At 45.6% G+C, this 23,064-nt stretch overlaps 1 protein-coding gene across 8 annotated transcripts in view; it reads right to left on the bottom strand.

Annotated features, from left to right (window-relative positions):
- Window positions 1–23,064, bottom strand: part of PTPRU (protein tyrosine phosphatase receptor type U) — a 410,313-nt gene that overhangs the window by 45,777 nt on the left and 341,472 nt on the right. For 4 of the 8 annotated variants that reach the window (XM_063139805.1, XM_063139806.1, XM_063139810.1 and 1 more), the window contains 5 exons: window positions 14,138–14,214; window positions 12,696–12,713; window positions 5,704–5,740; window positions 4,945–5,042; window positions 4,728–4,844 (listed from right to left, as the gene is read on the bottom strand). In XM_063139805.1, coding sequence (XP_062995875.1) covers window positions 4,728–4,844; window positions 4,945–5,042; window positions 5,704–5,740; window positions 12,696–12,713; window positions 14,138–14,214 — 347 coding nt within the window. The remainder of the gene's footprint in view (window positions 1–4,727; window positions 4,845–4,944; window positions 5,043–5,703; window positions 5,741–12,695; window positions 12,714–14,137; window positions 14,215–23,064) is intronic. The other 4 variants (XM_063139808.1, XM_063139809.1, XM_063139812.1 and 1 more) reach the window with 1 other exon arrangement.

Here is a 23,064-nt window from a genome sequence, read left to right as displayed (position 1 = left end):
ATGCAAAAAGTGTAGTGATCAATTTTGAAGTGCAGGCACTCATCATGACAGTCACCATAGCCACACTCTCAAGGAGAGTAAAAAAAAAGTTTTATTGATCTCTCCATCTCTCTCTCTCTTACTCACTTTCTCTGGATAGTCATGAGGTAGCATGAGAAAAGAAAGAGAGGTATACAATATGTCCCTAAAGAGCATAAAACCACCAGCTTTCCCAGGAGTTTCTTTTCCCAGCACCAGAAAGAAATACAGTTAAACTATGGAATTCACTAGAACAAGATGTAGTGATGGCCACCAGTTTGGATGGCTTTAAAGGGGAAGGGTTGGATAAATTCCTGGAGGAGAAGGCTATCAATGGCTACTAGCCATGATGGCTATGTGCTACCTCCAACAGTAAGCCTATATGCACCAGTTGCTGGGGAACATGGGTGGGAGGGTGCTGTTTGTAGGTTTCCCATGAACACCTGATTGGCCACTATGTGAACAGAGTGCTGGACTAGATGGACCCATGGTCTGATCCAGCATGGCTCTTCTTATGTTCTTAACATTGGATCTCCAACTCAACAAATCAGTTCTCACAGTTTTCATCTCCCCCAGGACCAGGTCCTTCGTAAAGCTCACAGGTCTTAATTGTCCATTAAGGCTATCAGTAGCTACTAGTCCTGATAGCTGTGTGCTACCTCCAGTATCAGAGGTCATGGTTGATGGTGGGATCCTGCTTCATATACATTTGGAAAAACAGACATGCATTTATGGTTAGGGATGGGGGTGAGATTCATTTTTCAGCCCTATTTTTCAATTTCCCAACCACAAAGCAAACTAAACCTCAGGTCTTAGCCAGACCTAAGGTTTATCCCGGGATTGTCCCAGGGTCATCCCTGTTCATGTAAATGACACACAGGATATCCCGAGAGCAGGCAGGGATGGCCCCAGGACAATCCTGGGATAAACCTCAGGTCTAGCTAAGGCCACAGTTACCCTTTGAAATGTGCACTTCTCCAAATTTTGCAGTGGAATTCTCCAATCAAAATAAAATAAAATAAAATGCATACAAAAGCATGTATATTAGTGGAAATAATGTTACAAAATGCACTATATTAGGGAAATCGCTTGTAAATTAATGTGTATATTAGGCAAAAGGACATATAAAATGTGTGTTTTAGAAGAAATATCGGTAGAAATGCTTATGAATTTTCCTGCTTACATAATGTGTGTGTGTGTGTGTGCGTGCGTGCGTGTTCAGAACAAAATGAACTTAAGAATGGGGAAATTTGCAAAGTCTGAGATAAACTTAAGTTCGAAAAAAATGACAAAATGGAGAAAAACCAAAAATTGACAAATCCGTCCCTCTGTATTTGTCATACATCATGGTCTTCTTTCATGGAAGCAACACCGAGGTAGAAAAATGGGCTATCGCTGGTGCGATTGCGTTGGTTATCTGCACTATCATGGAAAGAGTAGCTGGTCTGTGCCATATTTCCCCCATTCGCAATAAACAGGACAGTTCCGCCCATTCCATTGCTAATTCAGCTGTAAGCACAGACACTGCCTAGAAAGTTGATGGGGCAGCATGACTTGATGGTAGTGTATAAAGGAAACAAAAGGAAGAAAGGAAGGTATTTAACAGGATCCAGCAGGTTGGGAAGCTGCAGCTTGTCAAAACTGGAGGAGATAATTAAGTTCACTGTGAAAGAAGTTAACCATTACAACGACCAACCAGCACACCCAAATTAAGTTGAGCTCGGATGCCTATGTAATAGCTATGTACACACTCAGATGTTCTGGCAGTTGATGTGGGAGAAACCGTCTGGAATTCTCTGGCTTCGGATGTGGAAAGACGCTAAACCAAAAAGTAATTACAGATGCCAGATTCTACCTGTGATGACAAACAGCACAGGTTAAGGGCATAACACATTGTTTCTGACACTAAACAGCAGTAAAAGTGGAGTGTTGCCTGAAGGAAGTTCCCGTTGCAAGTCCCTTTGGGAAACACATCGCAGAAAATAGCTGCTTCCTTGAAGGAATGAAGAAGCCGGTCGAACCTATCTCACTGAATTGTTGGTTTGCAGGGGGTGAGCTAAGAGAACCATAGATGCCAGCCTCCACTTACAGGAGGCAAAGTGAGAGATGAACTGAATAACAAATAAATTGAATGCATTTCAGCTGCAAAGCTGGGCTTATCTAGGGTGGTAAGAGTCTTATTAAATCCATTCTGTCTGCGTTTTGCAGATTGTCAGTCATCTTTTGGGAAGTCGTCTGCTCATTGATGGAATCAGACACACACACACCATCGCCACCTTCCGAAAAATCCACAAAAAAATGCCCACCGTCATTTACGAAACTTTCATTGCCACTGGCATTTTTCTGATCTCAGCATGCCATAAATGAGCAGAACATGCACAGAAAAGATTGCTACAGAGCAGAGGCTGAAGAGAGTTCAGAGATGTATAAAACACTGAGTGTATTTTTTAAAAATAAATAAATATTGTACATATTAACATATTTCCCAGCAGCGTTTGTTTTTGGACAATGTTTGTTTCATTCTGGAAATGAAAAAGAAAATGGTTTGCAAGACTGCAGAATCCACGTGACTTGGAAGACGTCTACTACAGAACCTGTAGGTCCGATTCATAGAAACTGAAGTCACATAAATGTGGGTTTCTCCAACATCTCTCGCCTTATCTCATGACTTGAAACCATGCTTTCTTTTCTCCTTTTTGTATTACATTTACCTCTACCATAAATCAGCATTCTGCAACCTGGTGTTTCTCCCTGCACCCATTTTTGGACTACAACTCCCAGCATTACTGGCCATTGATCCTGCTGTCTGGAGTTGAGAGAAGTTTAAAGTCCAAAATATCTGGAGGATATGAGGTTGGGGAAGGCAGATTTAAATCACTCATCATCATCATCATTTTGAAAATGCATCTTTGTCAAGTTGTAACCATGTAGGTTTAACAGGCTCAGAACCTTGGCTTGCAGGTTTCCTCATTAACAGATTCATTTTTTTCTTGGTAGAGAAATCCCAGACCCCTGATTAAGGGGTCCTTCTATCGAAGACTTTGGAGTTGCAGTGAACACCTTGGAATGATTACAAAGCAACAAGATACCCAAGTCTCTGGGGTACTTCACTTGTAACAAGGCTGTGATTTAACATTCCTCTGGATTAGGGGGGTGAATTACCATTCTGGATGTCCCAAGATACAGTGCAACTGCTCAATAATTGCTATGAAGCTTTCAACTTCTGTCTAGAAGATAGAAATAATTGTCCATTCCCTATGCAATTACATGGCGCTTAACCTGAAATTAAACCATTGAGAATGACCACGTAAATAAAGGGCTGCTCAGAAATATTATTTACTAAGAGGACAACCTTCAACGGTGCATCTAAAGAGAGTAAATAACTGAAGAATGCTCAGGTGGTTGGATTCTGAGTACCAGGCTGCAGCTTAGCAGTGTGTGTGTGTTAGGGTGGATTGTAAAGCAAAGCAGCAGAGCATTTGGGTTACAGAATACAAAGTTTTAAGGGATGAAACAGAAACCTCTATGCCTGGGAGACAAGAAAGGGCTTCACACAAATACACAGCAGGGAGGTTTTGTTCTACAGCAGAGGCAAAGGTCACTGTACAACAGAGATGAAGAACCTCTTTCTCATTAGTTATTATTACATTTATGTCCTGCTCCCTCCTCCCTTGCAAGGAACCAAAGGCAACTCACATGAGCCGCCTCCTCTCCATTTTATCCACAGAGGTAGGGAGGCTAGACTGAGAGGCACTGACCCTTTTCAGATGGTTAAGCATTTATGGTGGTTAAGCATTTATGGTCTAGCATGTCACGCAAACCACGACTTAGCATGCCATGTGAACCATTTCTAACTACGGTGGATATATAACCATGGATTAAACACAGTGGCCCCATTCAGGAGACACCTTAAACCAAGGCTTTAACCACTGCAGTTAAGCCAGAAAGCCAGGCTGTGTTCAGAAGACACCTTAATCCATGACTTTAACCACAGTGAATAAAGCCTTTTGCTTTATTCACCATGGTTAAAGCAGTAGCTTAAGGTGTCTTCTGAACACAACCCGGCTTTCTGGCTTAACCACCATGGTTAAAGCTGAGGTTTAAGGTGCCTTCTGAATGGGGCCAGTCACTAACCATTTGCTGCAAAAGGGTTAGCAGCCTAACCTGGCTTAGGGTGTTGTCTGAACAGGCCCAGTGACTGGACCAAAGTTACCCAGTAAGCTTCATGGCAGAGCATTGATATTCAAAAGTGTACACTTGCACAAGTGCACATTTCCAAAAATATGCATATGTGCATAACCTCCTCCGAATCTCCATTTTACACTTTAGCCTAAGGGGGAAATGAGCATTTTTGACTGGGGTGGGGGGGAATGCACATCTTTTCAGTTGTGAAAAATGTGCAGTTTTTAAAATGTGCATTCCTCCCCAGTCGAAAATGCACATTTTTCCCAATTGAAAAGAGAGAGAGAGAGAGAGAGAGAGAGATCCATGTTAGGGAACATTAACAAGGCAATCTGAGCTTCAAGGAAGGACTCAGAAAACCTCAATGAGCTCAAACATTGTGTGTTCACACATCACACACACATACACCATCCCTGGCTGTAGAAAGAGCATGGCTGATACAGCATCTCCCACCACCACTTGGATAAAGAGCAACTTATTTGCAGACAGGAGCATTCCGAATTTGGAAGTGTGAAGACAGAGCTTACCCTCTCTAGAGTGAATGTCCTCACGACATATTCTGCCAGAGTCTCTGACTTCACCTGGGTGATTTTAATGTCTCCATACATCTCCGAGTCATCGGGCCAGTATTTGGAACACTTGACCTGCATGCAACAGCAAAAGAGACCATAGTGTGTGTGCGTGTGTCTGGAAACGTCCATCTGGAGCCACTGGGTGAAGTGAAGAACAGAACTGGTCTCTTACCCTTCCCACCTCCACCAGTTTTGTTATCATCACTATGCTGGAACAGTGCTCCTGCCACACCATCCGCCAGAAATCATAGATCATCTCCTGTTTGGGTCCTGCAGAACAGAGGAGGAGAGAACTGAAAAGTGGCTGAAATCACAGCAGTGATAAATGGAGTCATGGCCCCATCAAAACATGGTGGTGGGTTAGGCCTTTTGTCTGTTGTGATATTTGTGATGCATTGGGAGGGACAGTGGAGAGGAAGCATACATGGCTCTGCTTCTGCTTCCTGGAAAATGTCTTGGGAGACGCGCAAGCTTTTGGTGTTGAAATCCACACGACTCTTCTCATGCTGCCTGCCCTCTACTCTCCCTAGGAATGGTCCTACTGGCCTTCTGAGATGAATGTAATTCCGCCATGATGAACTGTGGCAGCGGGCCTTCTCTGTGGTGGCACCCAACCTCTGGAGGACCCTCCCTCATGCGGTTTGGGAGGCGCAAAAGATAATATATTTTAAACATCTCCTGAACGCAAACCTTTTCACACAGGCTTTCCCTGATCTTTAATGTAGCTGGTTTTATATTGCCTTTTAAACTTTTAATGTTTTAAATTTATACTTGTATTTTACGGTTTTTAATTGTGCCCAGAGAGCTGCCCAGAGAGCTTCGGCTGATGGGCAGTTATAAAAATGTAATAAATATTTTTAGGAGGAGGAGGACCAAAAGAACAAGGACACTGGCGTGTGATGGAGAAGAAGTTGATAAAAGAATGGTTTACCTTGTGTGGCTATGAAGTGGTTGGATCTGTGGTAGCCCTGCGAAGGAATAAGAAGATGGATTATGTTCTGACGGAAGAACAAATGGTCGAAACGCTGCTTGCGCCCACTAGGAACACAACCACGTTAATTTGCTGCGAGGTCTGCTGCTCTTAAAGCTGACTTCATGGAGCATCCCTACGGTGTAGTCACAGCATTCTGAAATTGGGGTGCTCAAGCCCTACAGAACAGAGTAAGGAGGGGGCATGCGCCCCAATATTTTTTCCATTTTTCCCCATTAAACTATTTCCCTCCCATTGCTCACTGGTCTAAACATTCCCCCATGTTGGCTCTTGTCCCCCTGCAAGCAAAGTCTCACAATGGAAGCTACCTCCAAAGTCATTCCACATTCCCAACTTGGGATGCCATGAGCGCCCAACTGGGAGTCTGGCAGGAAACACACACGCACCCTCGTTTGCCCCTCCTGGACCCAGTTGAGTGCTTTTGGCATGAGCACAGACCCCTGCTTGAGCACCTGCGAGGCCCCCGTGAGTGTGCAGCAGCTGCCCATGACGAAATCATACCCTTCCCCTTCCGCTTCAGTGGTGCTTGCCATTGATGCAATGAGGGAATTGCGCATTTTCAGAAACCTCTGTAAATTGCGCAACTCCCCACCCCCACCCCTGCACCAATGATGGCCTTAAGGTCCCCATTGACACAAGGGTGAAGGCGTGAATGCTGGAGCGCCTTGACCCTGGCATCAATGGGGCCTTTAAGGCCACCATTGGTGTGGGGGGGATGTGCCCGTTACAGAGCCCCCCCAAAAAACATGTACTTCCCCTGTTGAGTTAATGGCGGTTACCATTGATGTACAAAGGGGAAAGTGCACAATTTTGGGGTGTGGCTGGCTGGCTGCTGAGCACTTGTCAGGGCCTTACAAATGCTTGGGGGGCATCCGCATTCACAAGAGGAGTGGCTGAACGGATCCGGGGAGGTGCACGGGGGGGGGCACCAGGCTCCTGGACCTAGTCGGGCACTCGTGACAACCCTACCTGTAACGTTGTAGATATGGCTGCTTTAAGGGCCCTGTTTGTGAATGGGCTGTGGAATGATCTCCCTAGAGAGGTTCACCTGGCTCCTACACTATACTATTTTAGACACCAGGTGAAGAGCTTTTTTTAATTTTCTCAGCATTTTAACAGTCTAGCAACTTAATTTTAACTTTGTTGTTTTAAATTTGTATTTTAAATCTGTATTAATTTCTGTGTGGCTGCTTGGTTTTTATCCTGGTTGTATTTTTATATTTCCTTTTGGGCTATCCTTTTATACTGTTTGTTTTATATTTTGAATGGTTTTTAGGGTTTTCATTTTTGTAAACCACCCAGAGAGCTTTGGCTATTGGGCGGTATAAAAATGCAACAAATAAATAAAATAATTAAATTACGGGGGGGGAGGGGGGTGAACAGCCATTTGAGTAGAAGATGGTGCTCAGCAAGAGAGCAGTTGCTGACACACTTGCCTGGCTCAGTGCACACCCAGCCAGGCAAATGCTGGAGTCCACAAACTAGTGTCCAGGCAGCTGAGCCAGAAATTTCTCACTGGGCTTCGAGATCCAACCAGGCACCTGCACCATCCATAGAGGCAAATAATCTAGCAGCTTGTTGTCATGTCTAACCCTACTGCCCCTGTTTTGGGAGAAGGTGTTTCAGGTAATCAATCAGAATCAGATTCGGACCGAGAGGAGGAGGCGCCAGACACCAGCCAGCCTGTACCAGTGGGGGAGGAAGCTCTCATGGGCGATTCACAAGCTGGGAGTCAGTCCTCTCCACAGCTTATCTCCTCTAGGGCAAATCCTACACACTCAGTGGGCAGTGAGCTTTCTTCCAGAGGAGAGCGCCCCAACAACCTAGCTGATGCTAGGGTCCACTGGAAGCTAAAACGCACAGAGCGGAAGGAAGGCATGAGAAAGTCAGTCCGACTAGGATTGTGCCAGAACCTGCCTCCGCACCAGGCTCTCTGAAGTTAGGGGCATTTGGGAAGGGGCTTCCTGTTATCCTTGGTCGGACAATTGTCTCGCTTAGTTTGCATAGTTTTGCCTAGGGGGAAGTTTCCAAGAGATTAGACTCTCTTCAGGTAGAAGAGATGTTTGCTGCTTAATAAAAGCTTTGTGGATTACCTAGCAGGCCTCATCATTTGTCTCCCATCAAAAGCAGGGGCTTTCTGAGAAACAAGACAGTTGTAATGGTGAAGTGGAGCAGCAGCTCCAGTGGACCCTTGCCAGGTACCCAACCATGCCTACCCATGGCGCTGGCTCTGCTTCCCCTTATTATTATTATTTATTTATTTATATAGCGCCATCAATGTACATGGTGCTGTACAGAGTAAAACAATAAATAGAAAGACCGTGCCGCATAGGCTTACATTCTAATAAAATCATAATAAAACAATAAGGAGGGGAAGAGAATGCACCAAACAGGCAGTATAAAAGTCAGAGCAAAATCAAGTTTTAAAAGCTTTAGGAAAAAGAAAAGTTTTTAGCTGAGCTTTAAAAGCTGCGATTGAACTTGTAGTTCTCAAGTGTTCTGGAAGAGCGTTCCAGGCGTAAGGGGCAGCCGAAGAAAATGGACGAAGCCGAGCAAGGGAAGGAGAGACCCTTGGGCAGGTGAGAAACATGGCATCAGAGGAGCGAAGAGCACGAGCAGGGGAATAGTGTGAGATGAGAGAGGAAAGATAGGAAGGAGCTAGACAGTGAAAAGCTTTGTAGGTCAACAGGAGAAGTTTATATTGGATTCTGAAGTGAATTGGAAGCCAATGAAGAGATTTTAGAAGTGGAGTAACATGGTCAGAGCTGCGAGCCAAGAAGATGATCTTAGCAGCAGAGTGGTGAACAGAAACCAACGGACTGATGTGAGAAGAAGGAAGGCCAGTGAGAAGAAGGTTGCAGTAGTCCAACCGAGAAATAACCAGCGCATGAACAAGAGTCTTGGCAGAAGAGACAGACAAAAATGATCGAATCCTGGCAATATTATACAGGAAAAAACGACAGGATTTAGCTCAGCCCAGATTGCCCCAAGATGGCAAGGAATCGCATCAGAAGAACACTGCTTGTAGCCTTGCAGTTCACAGGAGTCACGCAGTCTTGAGCAATGGCTGTGAACACTTTCATTCATCCAAACCACTTACTGCACACATTAAGAGCTCCTAACAGGGAAGCAGCAGCCTGAAAGAACAGAGAAAGATCTAACAAGGCCAATAACCAATAACCCAGCAGGGAAGGCTCCGGCTTCAAAGCCGAACAGGATGGTTTCCTGTGCGGCTTGTGGTCTCTCATTTTGCATTGTCTTGTAGAAGACATCAGCTCCAGCAGCGCAAACTCCCAATTGAAGATGGAATACCCATCCTGGCCCACTTGACAAAACAGAAAGGCCTGTTGCCTGGTTTGGAAAACAGGAGAGCCGGCCGGGAACAGAGGCAGGTGAAAGGGTATTACGGGTGAACTAAAATTAAAAACGTTTTGCGCTCAGGTTTCAGAGTGCAGAGAGGAGAAGGCTTTCAATGGCTACTAGCCCTGATGGTTGTGTGCTATCTCCAGTATTCGAAGCAGTAAGCCTGTGTGCACCAGTTGATGGGGAACATGGGTGGGAGGGTGCTGTTGCACCGTGTCCTGCTTGCTCATCCGTGGCCGAGGGCTGGTTGGCCACTGTGTGAACAGAGTGCTGGACTAGATGGACCCTTGGTCTGATCCAGCATGGCACTTTTTATGTTCTTAAGACGTTGGCTCCAGCAACACAACATCCCAATTGAAGATGGAATACCCATTCCAGAGAGCTTCAGCTATGGGGCAGCATATAAATGTAAATCGTCATCATCGTCATCATCATCATCATCATCATCATCATCATCCTGGCCCACTTGACCAAATAGAAAGGCCTGTTGTCTGGTTTGGAAAACAGGAAAGCCTGCTGGGAACAGAGGCAACTGAAAGGGTATTACAGGTGAACTTCGGGTTGAATTTGAAGGGCGTTTCAGGAGTTTCACTGCCATTCCCCTTCCTGCAACTTCGACATCAGCAGTGCTGCTCCATCAGCTGCCATCTTTTTATTTTGCTCTTAAAGGTTTTTGACTAATTTGCATGCATGCATTAGTGCTAATGCACTAATCATGCACTTGAACAAATGCACTAATCTGCATTAGTTAACATGTGCAAGTGTGCTGCATAATAATATAAATCCTACTGAGTTTAATAAGCTTGCTTCCTGACAAGTGAGCATAGGACTGCAGCCTCAGTGTCAATGAACTGTTAGCATCAGAAATATGTAAGCTAATAAGAACAAGTTTTTTTATTTAACAGCTCAGATATTTTTACTTGATTATAATAAACACCTTAGTTTAACACATAAACATCTTGAGTAAAAAGGATAGATTAATGGATGAGTTTATGCAGGTTGCATAAAAGTCAAGTATAATGCTAAATTAATTATAAACAACTTGACTTAAATATCTGGCACATTTTTTTATAGTTGTGTAAGAATTAAAGTTGTTAATAGTACACAGTGAACAAGGGTTATTGAAGGGTGTAATAAACACAATAGTTTATGCTAGCAGTGAAGTGGTGGGGAAAATAACAGCATCTTAGCTTCTCAAACATTTGGATTTAAATCCCACCGCACACAACAGTACAAAAAAAATTGAAGAGCACAATCCAGCCAAAGTTAAATATTTTCAGCACCCATTGTTTCCAATGGGTGATTGGTACTGAGCACAATGCTTAGCGTCCCAACTGAAGCTGCATTGTTGTTATACCAGTTGCCAGATAAACTTATTCTGCCAGGCAACCAGGAAGAGGACTCATGCTGTTATTATTATTATTATTATTATTATTATTATTATTATTATTTATTTATTTATTTATTTATATAGCACCATCAATGTACATGGTGCTGTTCTGTCCTTGTTCTGAAGGATACGCAGCAACAACAGGACAAGTAGTGCACACTCTGGTTGCATACAGCCCTCAGAGAAGCCAGGAAGAGCAGCGTTTTATTTACTAACTAAATTCAAATCCCACCTTTCTGCCCAAAATGGTACCCAATGCTGCTAACGATAATAAAACACAGATTAAAAAGAGAATCTTAATTAAAACATAACATTAAAAAAATGTAAACACAATTAAAACCTCTGCTATTTGGCATGTACTGCAGTGGAGAGCAGAGCCAAAAATTATCGGAAGACATTTTTCTGAGAAGATTTCTCGGATTTTTCTTTCGCTCATCTCTTTAAAAAAAAAGGACTCTGCAGAATTTTCTCCAAATATTCTCCACCATTGTGGAGTAGGGGGATTGCTAAAGGTGACCTTCTTCACTCCTAAGAAATGGTTCCCTCCCCTTGGAGAAAGTCACTGAAATATTCCCATCCCGCCTCTCAATTTCTCTGACCAAAAATAGGGTGGAGAATTCCAAGAGCCTATTTCTGCTCTGCTCTAACACAAACTTCCTCTTCCTTTCCTTAGGGCTTCTCCCTCCCTTTCTTCTGATATTTGTTGTAGTTCCAGTAATCCCACTAGGGCCTCACCCATGATGACAGCTTCCCTTTCCCCCCTGAGTAGTGGGGAGTTACGAGGTGCCATTTGAAATTCCCCACAATGCCCCAGAGTGATGCTACATCAAACACTCAAATGATGCTTTTTGGCCACCCGTTGCTGCCACCAGTTACACCTGTGGCTAATGGGAGGAGTACCCCATTGGGGGAGGGACCCCACAAAATGCACTTTGCCCTGGAATTTTGCACTCCTTCATCATCAGAAAAGGAACTGTTGTTTGCTTGCCTTCACCACTCTTCTTCAGAAGGAGTTTGCAATTCAAATTGCCCTGAGGACAACTTTGATGGTTTTATAACTAAGGTGGACTGCATTGTTGCATTCGCTGCGAATAAAAGTAATTTTTGTCACATTTCTCGAGGGTTGGGTGAACTCACCAGGGTCCAATTCATTGGACATTCACCCCACCACCGCCATTTGCCACCACTCGTGGCACCACATGAGCTTCTTTTGTGGCTCAGCTAGTGTTCGATGCTGTCGTAAGCCTTTTGGTCCTCGTCCAGAGCCTCCATGGTGCACAACAATGGAAGCTCCAGGAATTACGTCATTTCCCCATTGCGTAAAACAGCCCTTTACAGCCACCATTTAAGCAACAAGGGAAATGTGCAATTTGTGGAGCCTCCATTGTTGTGCACAGTGGAGGCTGCGAATGAGGGCAGATCGCTGGCAGGCATTTGTCAGGCCTTGCAGGGGCTCGATCCACAGGCCCATGAATGCACTGATGGCCCCGACTGGGGCTGGATGCAGGGGGATCCATTGGACTCCTGGACCCAGTCGGGCACCCGCAACAACCCTACATTTTCCTGCCACTGTTTTCTTGTTCACCCATTCTCTGTTAGTTCCTCCTTTTCTCCCAGACCCCCACAGGATCTTAGACCTTTCTAGGCATTCATCCTTGTCAAAATGAGTGCATACTGGGAAGAGTACAATGGTCCTTAGCAGTATGTTTGAGAACAGAACTGATGAGTGACTAAAGTAGGCATTTGTCTGTTCGCGTACAGAACGGCGGAGGGTGCAGACATAACCCTGCTAAGATAGTGTTCGTGATCACAAGACCTCTGTAAGTGCAATTGGCTGATTTATATCCTTTTCAGACTTTCATGCTCAACATACAGAGGTCTGACCAGTGGGTGGGTGCCTGGGGTCGCCAGGGACAGGGCTTACATGTGCTACCACATCCCCTTATCATATCGACCCTACACATCAGGAGGCAAATGCCTGCATAGGGCTTAAGCAATGAATGCATCTCCTGCTGAATCCCCATTTCTGATTACTCGGAACATCATCATCATGAAAGGGCCTGGCCAATAGCAGGAAACAGAAGAAACCACCCAGCCAACTTCCCCGTGGATAAATTTTTCAGGAGTCAATAACAGAGGAAAAGGTGGAAAAGAGGAGAGGGATGCAAGGTATACTTACTTCTCGGTTTATCCGAATCTTAGCAAGCCCAATTGGACACAGGTTCAAGAGAAAAAGAGATCAGAGACAGACAGATTAGTGAGTCACAATCCGAAGAGGACTAGACCGTTTAGTAGAGGGAGTACATTAGACAACATTAATGCAACACAGATGAACAGAGAGGAAGCAATAGCAGCATGCCAGCAAAGGACTATGGGATTAGGTGTGGCTTCTTTCACTTCGTTTAATTGATCTAGACAACCATGAACATATTAAAGCCAAAAATAAATGTTCACAGATAGTTGAAATTCACATCAGGACTTCCATTTATTTTGTTGCCATTCGAAAAAGCCAAAGGCAAGGGGTTGAAACGGAGTTCTATTACAGGTTTTTTACTGGTAAACGGCCAACGCGTTTCGGACAATTAGGAGATCATTTCTGCTCCGGAGAAAATCACCATCGTTATTGCCTTGAAGAAGGACTTTGTCCGAAATGTGTCGGCAATTTACCAATAAATAACCTGTAATATAACTCCGTTTCCACCCCTTGCCTTTGGCTTTTCCTCACGCGTTACTTGGGGTTTTGTTTCCTTTTGCTGGCTTCTGAAACTGTAGCATGTGCGATAAACCATAGCTTTCTATCTCTTTTGTTCTCTGGAATCTTTTTATTATTATTATTTTGCAGGAGATTGGCTTGGGAAAAGGACTTGAGTCCTTCCAAATCCATCCCCCTCAAAGAATTTGGGTAATTTACAAGTTAAGATAAGGAAAGCTTTGAGAACAATATGGATTGCTTGGATTTTGCATAGAGTTCTGCTTCTACATTATTATTATTATTAATAATAATAATATTTATTTATAAAGCGCCATCAATTTTCATGGTGCTGTACAGAATCCAGAGGTAGGCAACCTGGTGCCCTCCAAATATTTTGGACTACAACTCCTGTAAGCCCCAACCAGTATGGAAAATGGTAAAAGATTCTGGGAATTGTCACCAAAATACCTGGAGGGCATAGGTTGCCTACTCCTGCTCTAATCCTACCCTGATCTGCTGCGGGATCATGATATTCCATTATTGGAGAAAATGCCACAGATGGGGAAAGAGAAAGGACATGTTAGCCTTTTGGAATTGAAGAGGATTCCAAAAGAGAATAGGAGTAAACATGACATCAGGCTGCATGGGGAGCAGAACCTCTAAGGGGGGGTGTGTGTATGAGAGAGAAAAGAGAGAGAGAAAAGAGAGAGAGAAAAGAGAGAGAGAGAGAGAGAGAGAGAGAGAGAGAGAGAGAGAGAGAGAGAAGGGGAGCATGGAAGACAAAGATAATTCTAGGTCACACAACCAAGAAGGTATTTAAAAGACAAAATAAATAAAACAAACCCCCAAAATCCATGACTTTGTGTTTTTGCTAAAGAGGACGCTGTTGGCAAAGCAAAGGAAACAGGTCATTGAATTGATGCACTTACATCGATGTAGTTTGCATTGATATAGTCCGAGTTGGGATCACCGAGAAGTGGATGGAGCTTAACTCGATGCCGATCATCTGGAAACAAAATCAGATGAGTTCATCAGTGCAGAGCAGGCAGAAGAGCATCATGAGACTCTCTCCCCAGCCCATACATTAAGTTTAGGGTGATCCTGCCCCCCCCCCCCACACACACATCTATGTACTTTCTGGGGAGAAAGTGTATGCATGTCCTTAGGAGAGCAAAAGCAAAAGGAGTGGAGCCAAATAATAATAATAAAAAAAAAATGCCAACATATTTTAGCTTAAAATTCTTACTACCAGGAACTGAGTCTTAAGAGAGGCATTTCCAACCCAAAGGGGTGGGTGGGTGTAGACTGCACAAATGCTGGAAAACCACCAACTGATTGCTAGTCAGGGGAAAGAGGACAACGCCAGGAGAAGGAGGCATGGACTTCTGGAAATCCTGGAGAGCCAGATCAGGATACCTGAAGGACCAGATTTGATACTCTAGTGGGACTTTGAAACCTTGATGTGCAGCTTAAGCAAGGCCAGCCCTTCCATTAGGCAGAGTGAAGCAGTCACCTCAGGTGGCAGATACTGGGAGGCTTCAGCGAGAAGTTAGAGGAGAGAGCTGCAGGTCTTGTGGCCTGCCCTGGAGGACACCATCACATTGCTAGTCTGGAAGAAAGGTTCCACTGCAAGTTCAATTGGCAGTTTTAAGTGGAATGGGAAAGAGTGCCATCTTGTTCTTTGCCTCAGGACGCCAAATGTCTTGGGGTGGCCCTGAACATAAAAGAGTTTTTTCCAGTCTCGAAGGGGCAAACGAAACTTCCTTCGATGATCCCCAGTGGCAGGCTGAAATAGTGCAGCTGATCATGTTCTGATCCTCAGCCACAGAGCTGCAGAAATGTCATTCTATCCTAAACTGTACCCCCCTTCCCCTTTACAGTGTGATCCTGTGACCCCACCTGCCTGCAGGATTCAGCCAGGTCTGAGGTTTCTCAAGAGTCATTGCAGACCTGGAGGTTCACTGAAAGGCAATCCCTGATCCTTTCTGCTACGGTGGCCATGAGTCCAACTTTATAGAGGACTGTCCTTTATTACAAGGGCTGTCAGAGAACTGCCCTCTAGTTGATGGGCTTTCCAGTCCAAGTCTGATTTAAAGATTAAAAAACCCATAAGGCGGGGGAGCAGGGGCCCTGAAGGTTCCCATCCACAGGGGTTGGTTGGTTGATTGGTTGACTGATTGACATTTTTATACTTCCCAATAGCCAGAGCTTTCCAGGCAGTTCACAACAATTTAAATCCTAAAATGACATACAACAAAATACACCTTTTCAAATACAATGTAAAAGTTTACAACTGCAATATATAGCCAACAGATGGTAGTCATTGCACAAAACTTTTAAATGCAATACCAGATAAAAACAAACTGAAAAATAAAAATGCCTGAGAGAATAAAAAGGTCTTCACCCAGTGCCGAAATGACACAATATAAGCACCAGAAGGAACCTCTCTGGGAAGCTCATTCCACAACTGGGGTGCCACAGCAGAAAAGGCCCTCTTCCCCAGCCAGGGTGCCATAGCAGAAAAGGCCCTCTTCCCCAGCCGGGGTGCCACAGCAGAAAAGGCCCTCTTCCCCAGCCAGGGTGCCACAGCAGAAAAGGTCCTCTTCCCCAGCCGGGGTGCCATAGTAGAAAAGGCCCTCTTCTCCAGCCGGGTTGCCATAGCAGAAAAGGCCCTCTTCCCCAGCTGGGGTGCCACAGCAGAAAAGGCCCTCTTCCCCAGGCAGGGTGCCACAGCAGAAAAGGCCCTCTTCCCCAGGCAGGGTGCCATAGCAGAAAAGGCCTTCTTCCCAAGCCGGGGTGCCACAGCAGAAAAGGCCCTCTTCCCCAGCCAGGGTGCCATAGCAGAAAAGGCCCTCTTCCCCAGCCAGGGTGCCACAGCAGAAAAGTCCCTTTTCCCCAGCCGGGGTGCCATAGTAGAAAAGGCCCTCTTCCTAGTGGCTCCCCAGATCACTTCCATTGGCAGGGGTCCCCAGAGAAGGACCACTGAAGCTGATCATAGGGTCCAAGCAGGTGCTTGGATCTTAGTATCTGGGCACCTGAGCCACAGACAGAGCAGGCACATGTGTCACTTGCTCAGTCTTCCCCACTGTCATGAGTTGCATTGTATTACCTTTTAAGTGACAGTCGTTATTTCTAAAATTGCATCTATAGATACCAATTAGCATATGAAAGTTGATGCAAATCTGTGGCCTCTCTTTTTGGGGGGAACGGGGTATGCATTTCCTTATTTTTGGCAATGGGCAACTGGCCACCCCATCTCTGCTTGCAGTCCAATCCCAGCGCACTTCTGTTCTCCTGATTCAAGTTTTGAAATGGATGGCTCTGCAATGAAACCCCCAAGCAGCTGTTCTGCCCAGCTTGCTGCTTCCCAAGAATATGGCAGGGTATAGCAGGCCACGTGAAACCGGCTCTCTCCTTTCCTACCCTTTTTGTTAATTCCTCTTCCAGGCAGAGATGAGAAGATCAAACATCCCATTCTCCTTCAATGCACATTTAACTAGAGTAGTGAAGCAGACACCTTTCCGGCACACAATCCTGGGCTTGCGGTAGAGATATGAAAGGGTTTGAGAGCACCTTGTCTGCTCTTGCTGGCTTTGTTCCCCTGCCACCCACAGCACTTCTCTCTTGTTACAGCGAACATAGGGAGGACAGCTTCTTTGGCCCTTTCTACACCAGCCTGAAAATGCGGGCTGGTCACGGCCGAGTGCCTGTGCATCCAAATGACACACAGGAACTCCCGGGGGCAGGGGAGGATGAGCGCAGGTTTTCCCAAGGATAAGTACTCCCTGGGAAAATCCGATTCTTCCCATGGTCTCGGGATTGTCCCAAGACTGCAGGAGGTGTGGCCACTCATCCCAGCTTCTTCCTTCCTCCCCACGAGTAGCGGGGAGCAGTAGAGGGAAGGAGCTGGTCTGGGAGGAACTCACTTTTGGTAGGAGTGCACGTCTGCTCAGCTCCTTTAAAAAATATATTTTTTAAAAAAATGGCAGGCGCGACACCCTCCTTCCTCGCAGGATGTCGCGCCCGCATTTAGACTATGGGGAGGATCTTGCGATCAGGATCTCATGATATCCTCCCCCTTCCCCCCCCCCTCTACACTAGGCTGGTGTAGAAATGGCCTTTGTCCCCCATGCCCGAATCGAGTAGAATTCCTCGAGGCCTCAAGATTGCCATATGCCTGCAGCTAAACTGATTTCTTATCGATCTTTGTAAGCCATGCTGGGGGCCTTTTCAGCTGAAGTCCCGGGGTTAAGAAGCAACAAATAAATCAATAAACAATATGCTAATAATATGCAAATTTTTGCAGATTTGTTCAATGAATACATTGAAACTCATATGGCTCCTTATGGCTCCTTGAAGCAAGAAGCAGCCCTCTCCTGGCACGATGTGACCCCATGCATTACCCTCAACATTGAAGGCCCTCCTCCAGGTGCCTCCTCCAAGGGCAGTGCAGAGGGTGGCAACAAGAGAGAGGGCCTTCTTGGTGGTGCCCCCCTGCTTGTTTATGGAATGCTCCCTGATGAGGCCCACCTAGCTCTAACATTATTATCCTTCTGGCACCAAGTTAAAATTGCGTGTTTGGCAGGATCATCTTTGGCTGATGGTTTAACAAATTGTTTTTAAATATACAAAGCCTCCAGCTATCTTCCCTGACCCTGAAGAGATCTCTCCCTTTCAAACATATTCATTCATTCTGCAAAACCTATGTGCTTCACTGCTAAATCAGAGATACCACAGAGCAGGTGCTTCCTAGAACATATGCCACCACCCAAAGAGACATCTGGCGCATCCCAATTGGCACCAGTACTGTGGCAGAGCTGAAGAGCAGGACAGCATTAAAAGGAGACAGCTTTGCTCAATACGGGGCAGAGAGATAAGCTGCCCCAGAGTTGTTAAGTCAGTGGGTTCTTGCCCCCAAGCCCTTCTTGTTCAACCTGCTGCTATCGAGTTCTCCACAACCGCTAGCAAAGGAGAGGGGTGGCTGGTTCCTCCAAAGCTGCTTGGAACCATTTTCTCTCCCCCTTTTTTTAGCCATCCTGTTAACATGAAAATTCAATTTGGAAAACAGAGGGGATAGGCAGCTAGAATCGGAACCAATAGAAATAGCCGGCGCGGATGGGGTTGCAGAGACAAAATGGATTTGGAGTGAGTTATTGAACAACATGGGGCATGGCTACACCATGCCTATATCCCGGGGTTGTCTTTGGTTGTCCCTATGAATCCAAATGACGCACAGGGGATCCTTGGGTCAACCGGGGATGACCAGAGACTTTCCCTGGGATAACTGCAACCATGGATTTCCCCATTTTTCTGCAGTCCTGGGATGATTCCAAGGACCACGGCTGGGGTGGCGCACAGCCTCCCAGGTCCTCAAGGGGGCACGGAGCTGTGCGGGGTGGCTCCGTGCCCATGGGGGTGGGGGCAGCAATTTTGCCATCTCTGCAATGGCAGGGGGTTGGGCATGGAGTTTGGTGGGGGGATTCCTTACTTTATCGCCGCGCACAGCTCCTCTTCAAAAACAAAATGGCGCCCGCAGCGTCCCTTTTCCCCTCCAGGATGTTGCATGGCCGTATAGATGCTGGGGGAGGACTGTGGAAGCAGGTAAGTCCATGATCCTCCCCCTCCCTCCCACTACACCTTATGGGTACAAGAGCCCATAGATTCAGAATGAATGGCAATCGTCCTCTGCATCCCCAGAGAGACAGAGGGAAAGGAGTTCCCTAGTCATTTAGTCATCATTCCCCTTAAAATCTCAACCAACGAACTCTATCCTGCCTCTCTCACACACACATACATGCACACGCGTCTCTCCTGGCATGACGTGACCCCAGGCATTACACTCAGCATCGAAGGCCCTCCTCCAGGTGCCTCCTCCAAGGGTAGTGCAGAGGGTGGCAACAAGAGAGAGGGCCTTCTCGGTGGTGCCCCCTCCCCTTGTTTATGGAATGCTCCCTGATGAAGCTCACCTAGCACTAACATTATTATCCTTCTGGCACCAAGTTAAAACTGCCCTCTCCTCTCAGGTGTTTGGCAAGATCATCTTTGGCTGATGGTTTAACAAATTGTTTTTTAAAAAATATACACAGTCAATGTGCGCTATCTGTTTATAATGTTTTATCTAAATGCCCTTTTCTACTTTGTGTAATGCGTGTAATTTTTTTTAAAAAAATTGCAAATTACCCAATAAATGAATTAAATGTTGTAAACCGCCCAGAGAGCTTCGGCTGTGGGGCGGTATATAAATGTAATTAAATAAATAAATAATAAATAAATAAATGTACACACTACATCACCATGTACAACAGGCATGAGCCTAATCCGCCCTGCTGGGCTCCCTAATCTGGCCTGCAGAGCTTCCTGGAGTCCCCCTAGGTGACATCCTTGCATTTATCTTTGATCTAAGACTGGAGATAACAGTGCAGATTCCCCCTTTACATTGCCACACCAGCAGGTGTGTCCCTGCTATTTACACTGGGGGTGCCTGCTAACATCATCCAGACAGTGCAACCCTGTTTTAAACACACCACACTCACATTTGTGTTCAAGCTGTTCTGCAATGATTCCCTTTCCCAGCAAAGTTCTGGCTATTGGTGTGGGGCGTGTCTGCCATGAAAAGGCAAGTGGTGTGCTTCACCTAGGCGTGAATGAAAATTTTATTCTTGCTTGTAAAACAGGAGATCATGTCCTGTTTGAAGTTTTGACTGCACGACCATTCCCACCCTCCTTTTATTGTGAATTTAACAAAACAGAACAGAAAATAAATTGTGGAAAAGAAAAAAGAAAAAGAACAAACATTACATTCACAGGAATGCCATCATTTCCCCCCATTAGATACACCATACTTAACACAAAAAGAGGGGGGGTTATGCAGAGTTCAAGAAAAGCAGACCAAATATCCATGTATTTATCAAGTCACAAGTGGCGCCTATATAACACTCATTCAAATGTCGATAGTGTTATTAAGTCCTCAGTCCATTGCATTATGGGAGGTAAACATTTATCCCTCCAACACAGTCTTTTGGCTGTCATAAGGGCTCTGAAAATCCATTTGTGTTGACCATGCATTAATTTCCAAGAAACCAGTAGGTAGTTTAGGAAGACATGTACATCCTTCCATATTAAAGACTGTTGCAGTACAAAGTTTATCCTTATTATAACTTCCTCCTTAAAGGGGGTAACTATTGGGCATTGCCAAAACATATGAATAAAAGAAGCATTAGGTGCATTACATCTCCAACAATTAGGGCTGTGATCCGCTTCTCCTCGGACCGGAGAAACAGAAGCGGATCGGGGGGCTTAACCTCCCCTTAAGGTGGAGGCGAAGAGGATCGGGGGAGCAGCGGAGCGTCATGGAGCGGATCGAGATGAAGGTGGATCCTTCACCTCAATCCAGAGCTCCGCAAAAAAGGTAAGGGGGGTTTACCTGGCCTTGCCACCGCCCGTGCAGCGATGGCGGCAAAGCCAGGTAAGGGGGCAAGGGGGAGGAAGGGTCTTACCTGCATCTGTCAGCAGTCCCACGGCTGCTTCAACTGAGCCCGAGGACTCAAACAGTCCCTGGTCTTCCTGTTTGAGTCCTCGGGCTCAGTTGAAGCAGCTGCGGGACTGCGGACGGACCCAGGTAAGGGGGAGGAGGGAGGGGAGCCTTACCTGGCGCCGCCCCTGCCACTGCAGTGCTCTGATTCGGAGCCGGAGCTCCAGAGCAGAGGGGAGCGGACCCTAGACGGAGCAAGGTAGGGGCAGAGCAGGCCCGATCAGGAAGTTGCGAATCGGTAAGAGAAGAGGATCGGGGGGTCTGTGCACAGCCCTACCAACAATTATGCAAGTTAGACAAACCCTTATTAAAGAGGCATCCAATAAACCTGAAACTATTTATTTATTTATTTATTTATTTCTGAATACATGCCTGGTAAAATTATTGGCAAATTCTGGAACGTGTGCTCACATTTGTCTCATTCCCAGTTCAATTCGTGCAAATTTCCCTAATTTGTGACGAAAGTTGCCCAAATTACAAAACGTATGCAAGTTTGTGGAAAGTTGTGCAAGCTTGAGGAAAGTTGAACAAATCTGGAGAAACTTGACTAAATTTCCCATTTTGATCACTGCTCAACATAAAATTAAGTCCTGGAGCTGTTAACAAAAGGGGAGAAAAGCATTTCCATTCAACACAAACAAAAATCAGGGCCAAGCCAAGCTGCAAGATGATGTTCGAAGACTCTGGGTGATCTCAAACATCACTGATCCATCCCTAGCTTCACCTTTTCATTTGGGCCATAGCTAGACCTCAGGTTTATCCCTGGATCGTCCAGGGGTCAAACCTGTTCATCTAGGTGACACACAGGGGATCCAGTGCTCAGGCAGGGGCGAACCCTGGATGATCCCAGGATAAACCTTAGGTCTAGCTGTGGCCTTTGTTTATATGGAGTTGCAATAGGCAGGTAGCCTCTTCCACAATGCCCCCCCCCCCAAAAAAAAGAGTGGGGAGTTGGGACCTAAAATCCATTTGTCCTTGTGGCTATTGTCTTTGAGTCATGGTTTATATTAAGGCCTGTTCATAAATCGTTTATAAGGCATCCATAAATGATGAGCAGATGGTATAAACATGTTACCAATAGTGAGAGCGTGCTTTACGGTCTTTTTCCTCTTTATGACACAGAAGGAAACTGTAATATATATGGCTATTCTATCCTAGGAATCTTCCCTCTAGATGCCCAATGGGAGGATGATTATGATTATATAGCTTTCTAAAAATGAACCCAGTGCCTAAAAAGCCTTTAGCCGTGTTCACCGCAATTAAATTATGTATTGGAACTGTTCACAAAATAAAATGGAAGAACAGGCTAAAGCCAGAGAGCTCAGATATCAAAAGAAAGGCGACTATGTAGATCAGCTTATGGAACAGGCCTGCTGTTCTACATGTTAACAATGTGCTCATTCTTAGAGTGTGAGTCCAAGCATCACCATCCTTGCACAAGACAGAAGCAACAGCAGGCTTCAACACCTCCAAGGATTGCAGAAGTACAAAACAAGCTTTCGAACCAACCCCTCTTCCAAAAAAGTTTGAGGAGGAATGATCATGCTCAATTGGCATAGAATAAGGACACAAGAAGAGCCCTGTTTAATCAGACCAATGGCCTACCAGGTCCAGAATTCTGTTCACACAATGGCCAACCAGTTCCCTGTGGGAAGCCTACATATAGGATGTGAGTTCACTTCCACCTCCCACTCGTGTTCTGTAGCAACTGACATTCAGAGGCATACTGCCCCCAGATACTGGAGATAGCGTAGGGATGATTCTGCACTGCTCACCAAATCCTCGCTGTCTGGCCGGCCCTGCTCACCGCATGTGACAAGCCACTAAGCAGTCCATGGTGCACTAAGCAAGTGGTGCCCAGCCATGCAATCCCTCGCCGAGCTGCCGCTTTGTGTGAAAACGAACTATTTGCACCTGTAATCTTGCACAAATGGCCACCATTTGCACAAATGGGCCTTTGCCAAAAAGGCCAAGCCACCACTTTTACACAAAATGGCAGCTTGGCAAGGGACCCAGGGGCGAAGCTGACGAGGCATCGAGCCCCAGTCATGCCATCCCTAAGATATAGCCACCAGGACAAGCAGCCATTGATTGCCTTATCCTCCGTGAATCTACCTAACCCCCTTTTAAAGCCACCCAAGATGGTGGCCATCACCACATCTTGTAGCAATGAGTTCCACAGTGACCTTGATTGACATATCCCTAGGTTTAATCTGCTGTTCAGAGCTTTGGTGGGTTTTTTTCCTGGTTTTGTTTGTTTATTCATTTTCTTTTGTACAGTTGTTTATTCTGTTTCCTTTTTTAACTTGCTGATGGTAAGCCAGC

The sequence above is a fragment of the Elgaria multicarinata genome, chromosome 13 (genome assembly GCF_023053635.1).
Source record: "Elgaria multicarinata webbii isolate HBS135686 ecotype San Diego chromosome 13, rElgMul1.1.pri, whole genome shotgun sequence".
Classification (NCBI taxonomy): domain Eukaryota; kingdom Metazoa; phylum Chordata; class Lepidosauria; order Squamata; family Anguidae; genus Elgaria; species Elgaria multicarinata.
The sequence above is the reverse complement of the archived record's forward strand: the minus strand, read 5'-3'. Positions and strand labels throughout refer to the sequence as shown.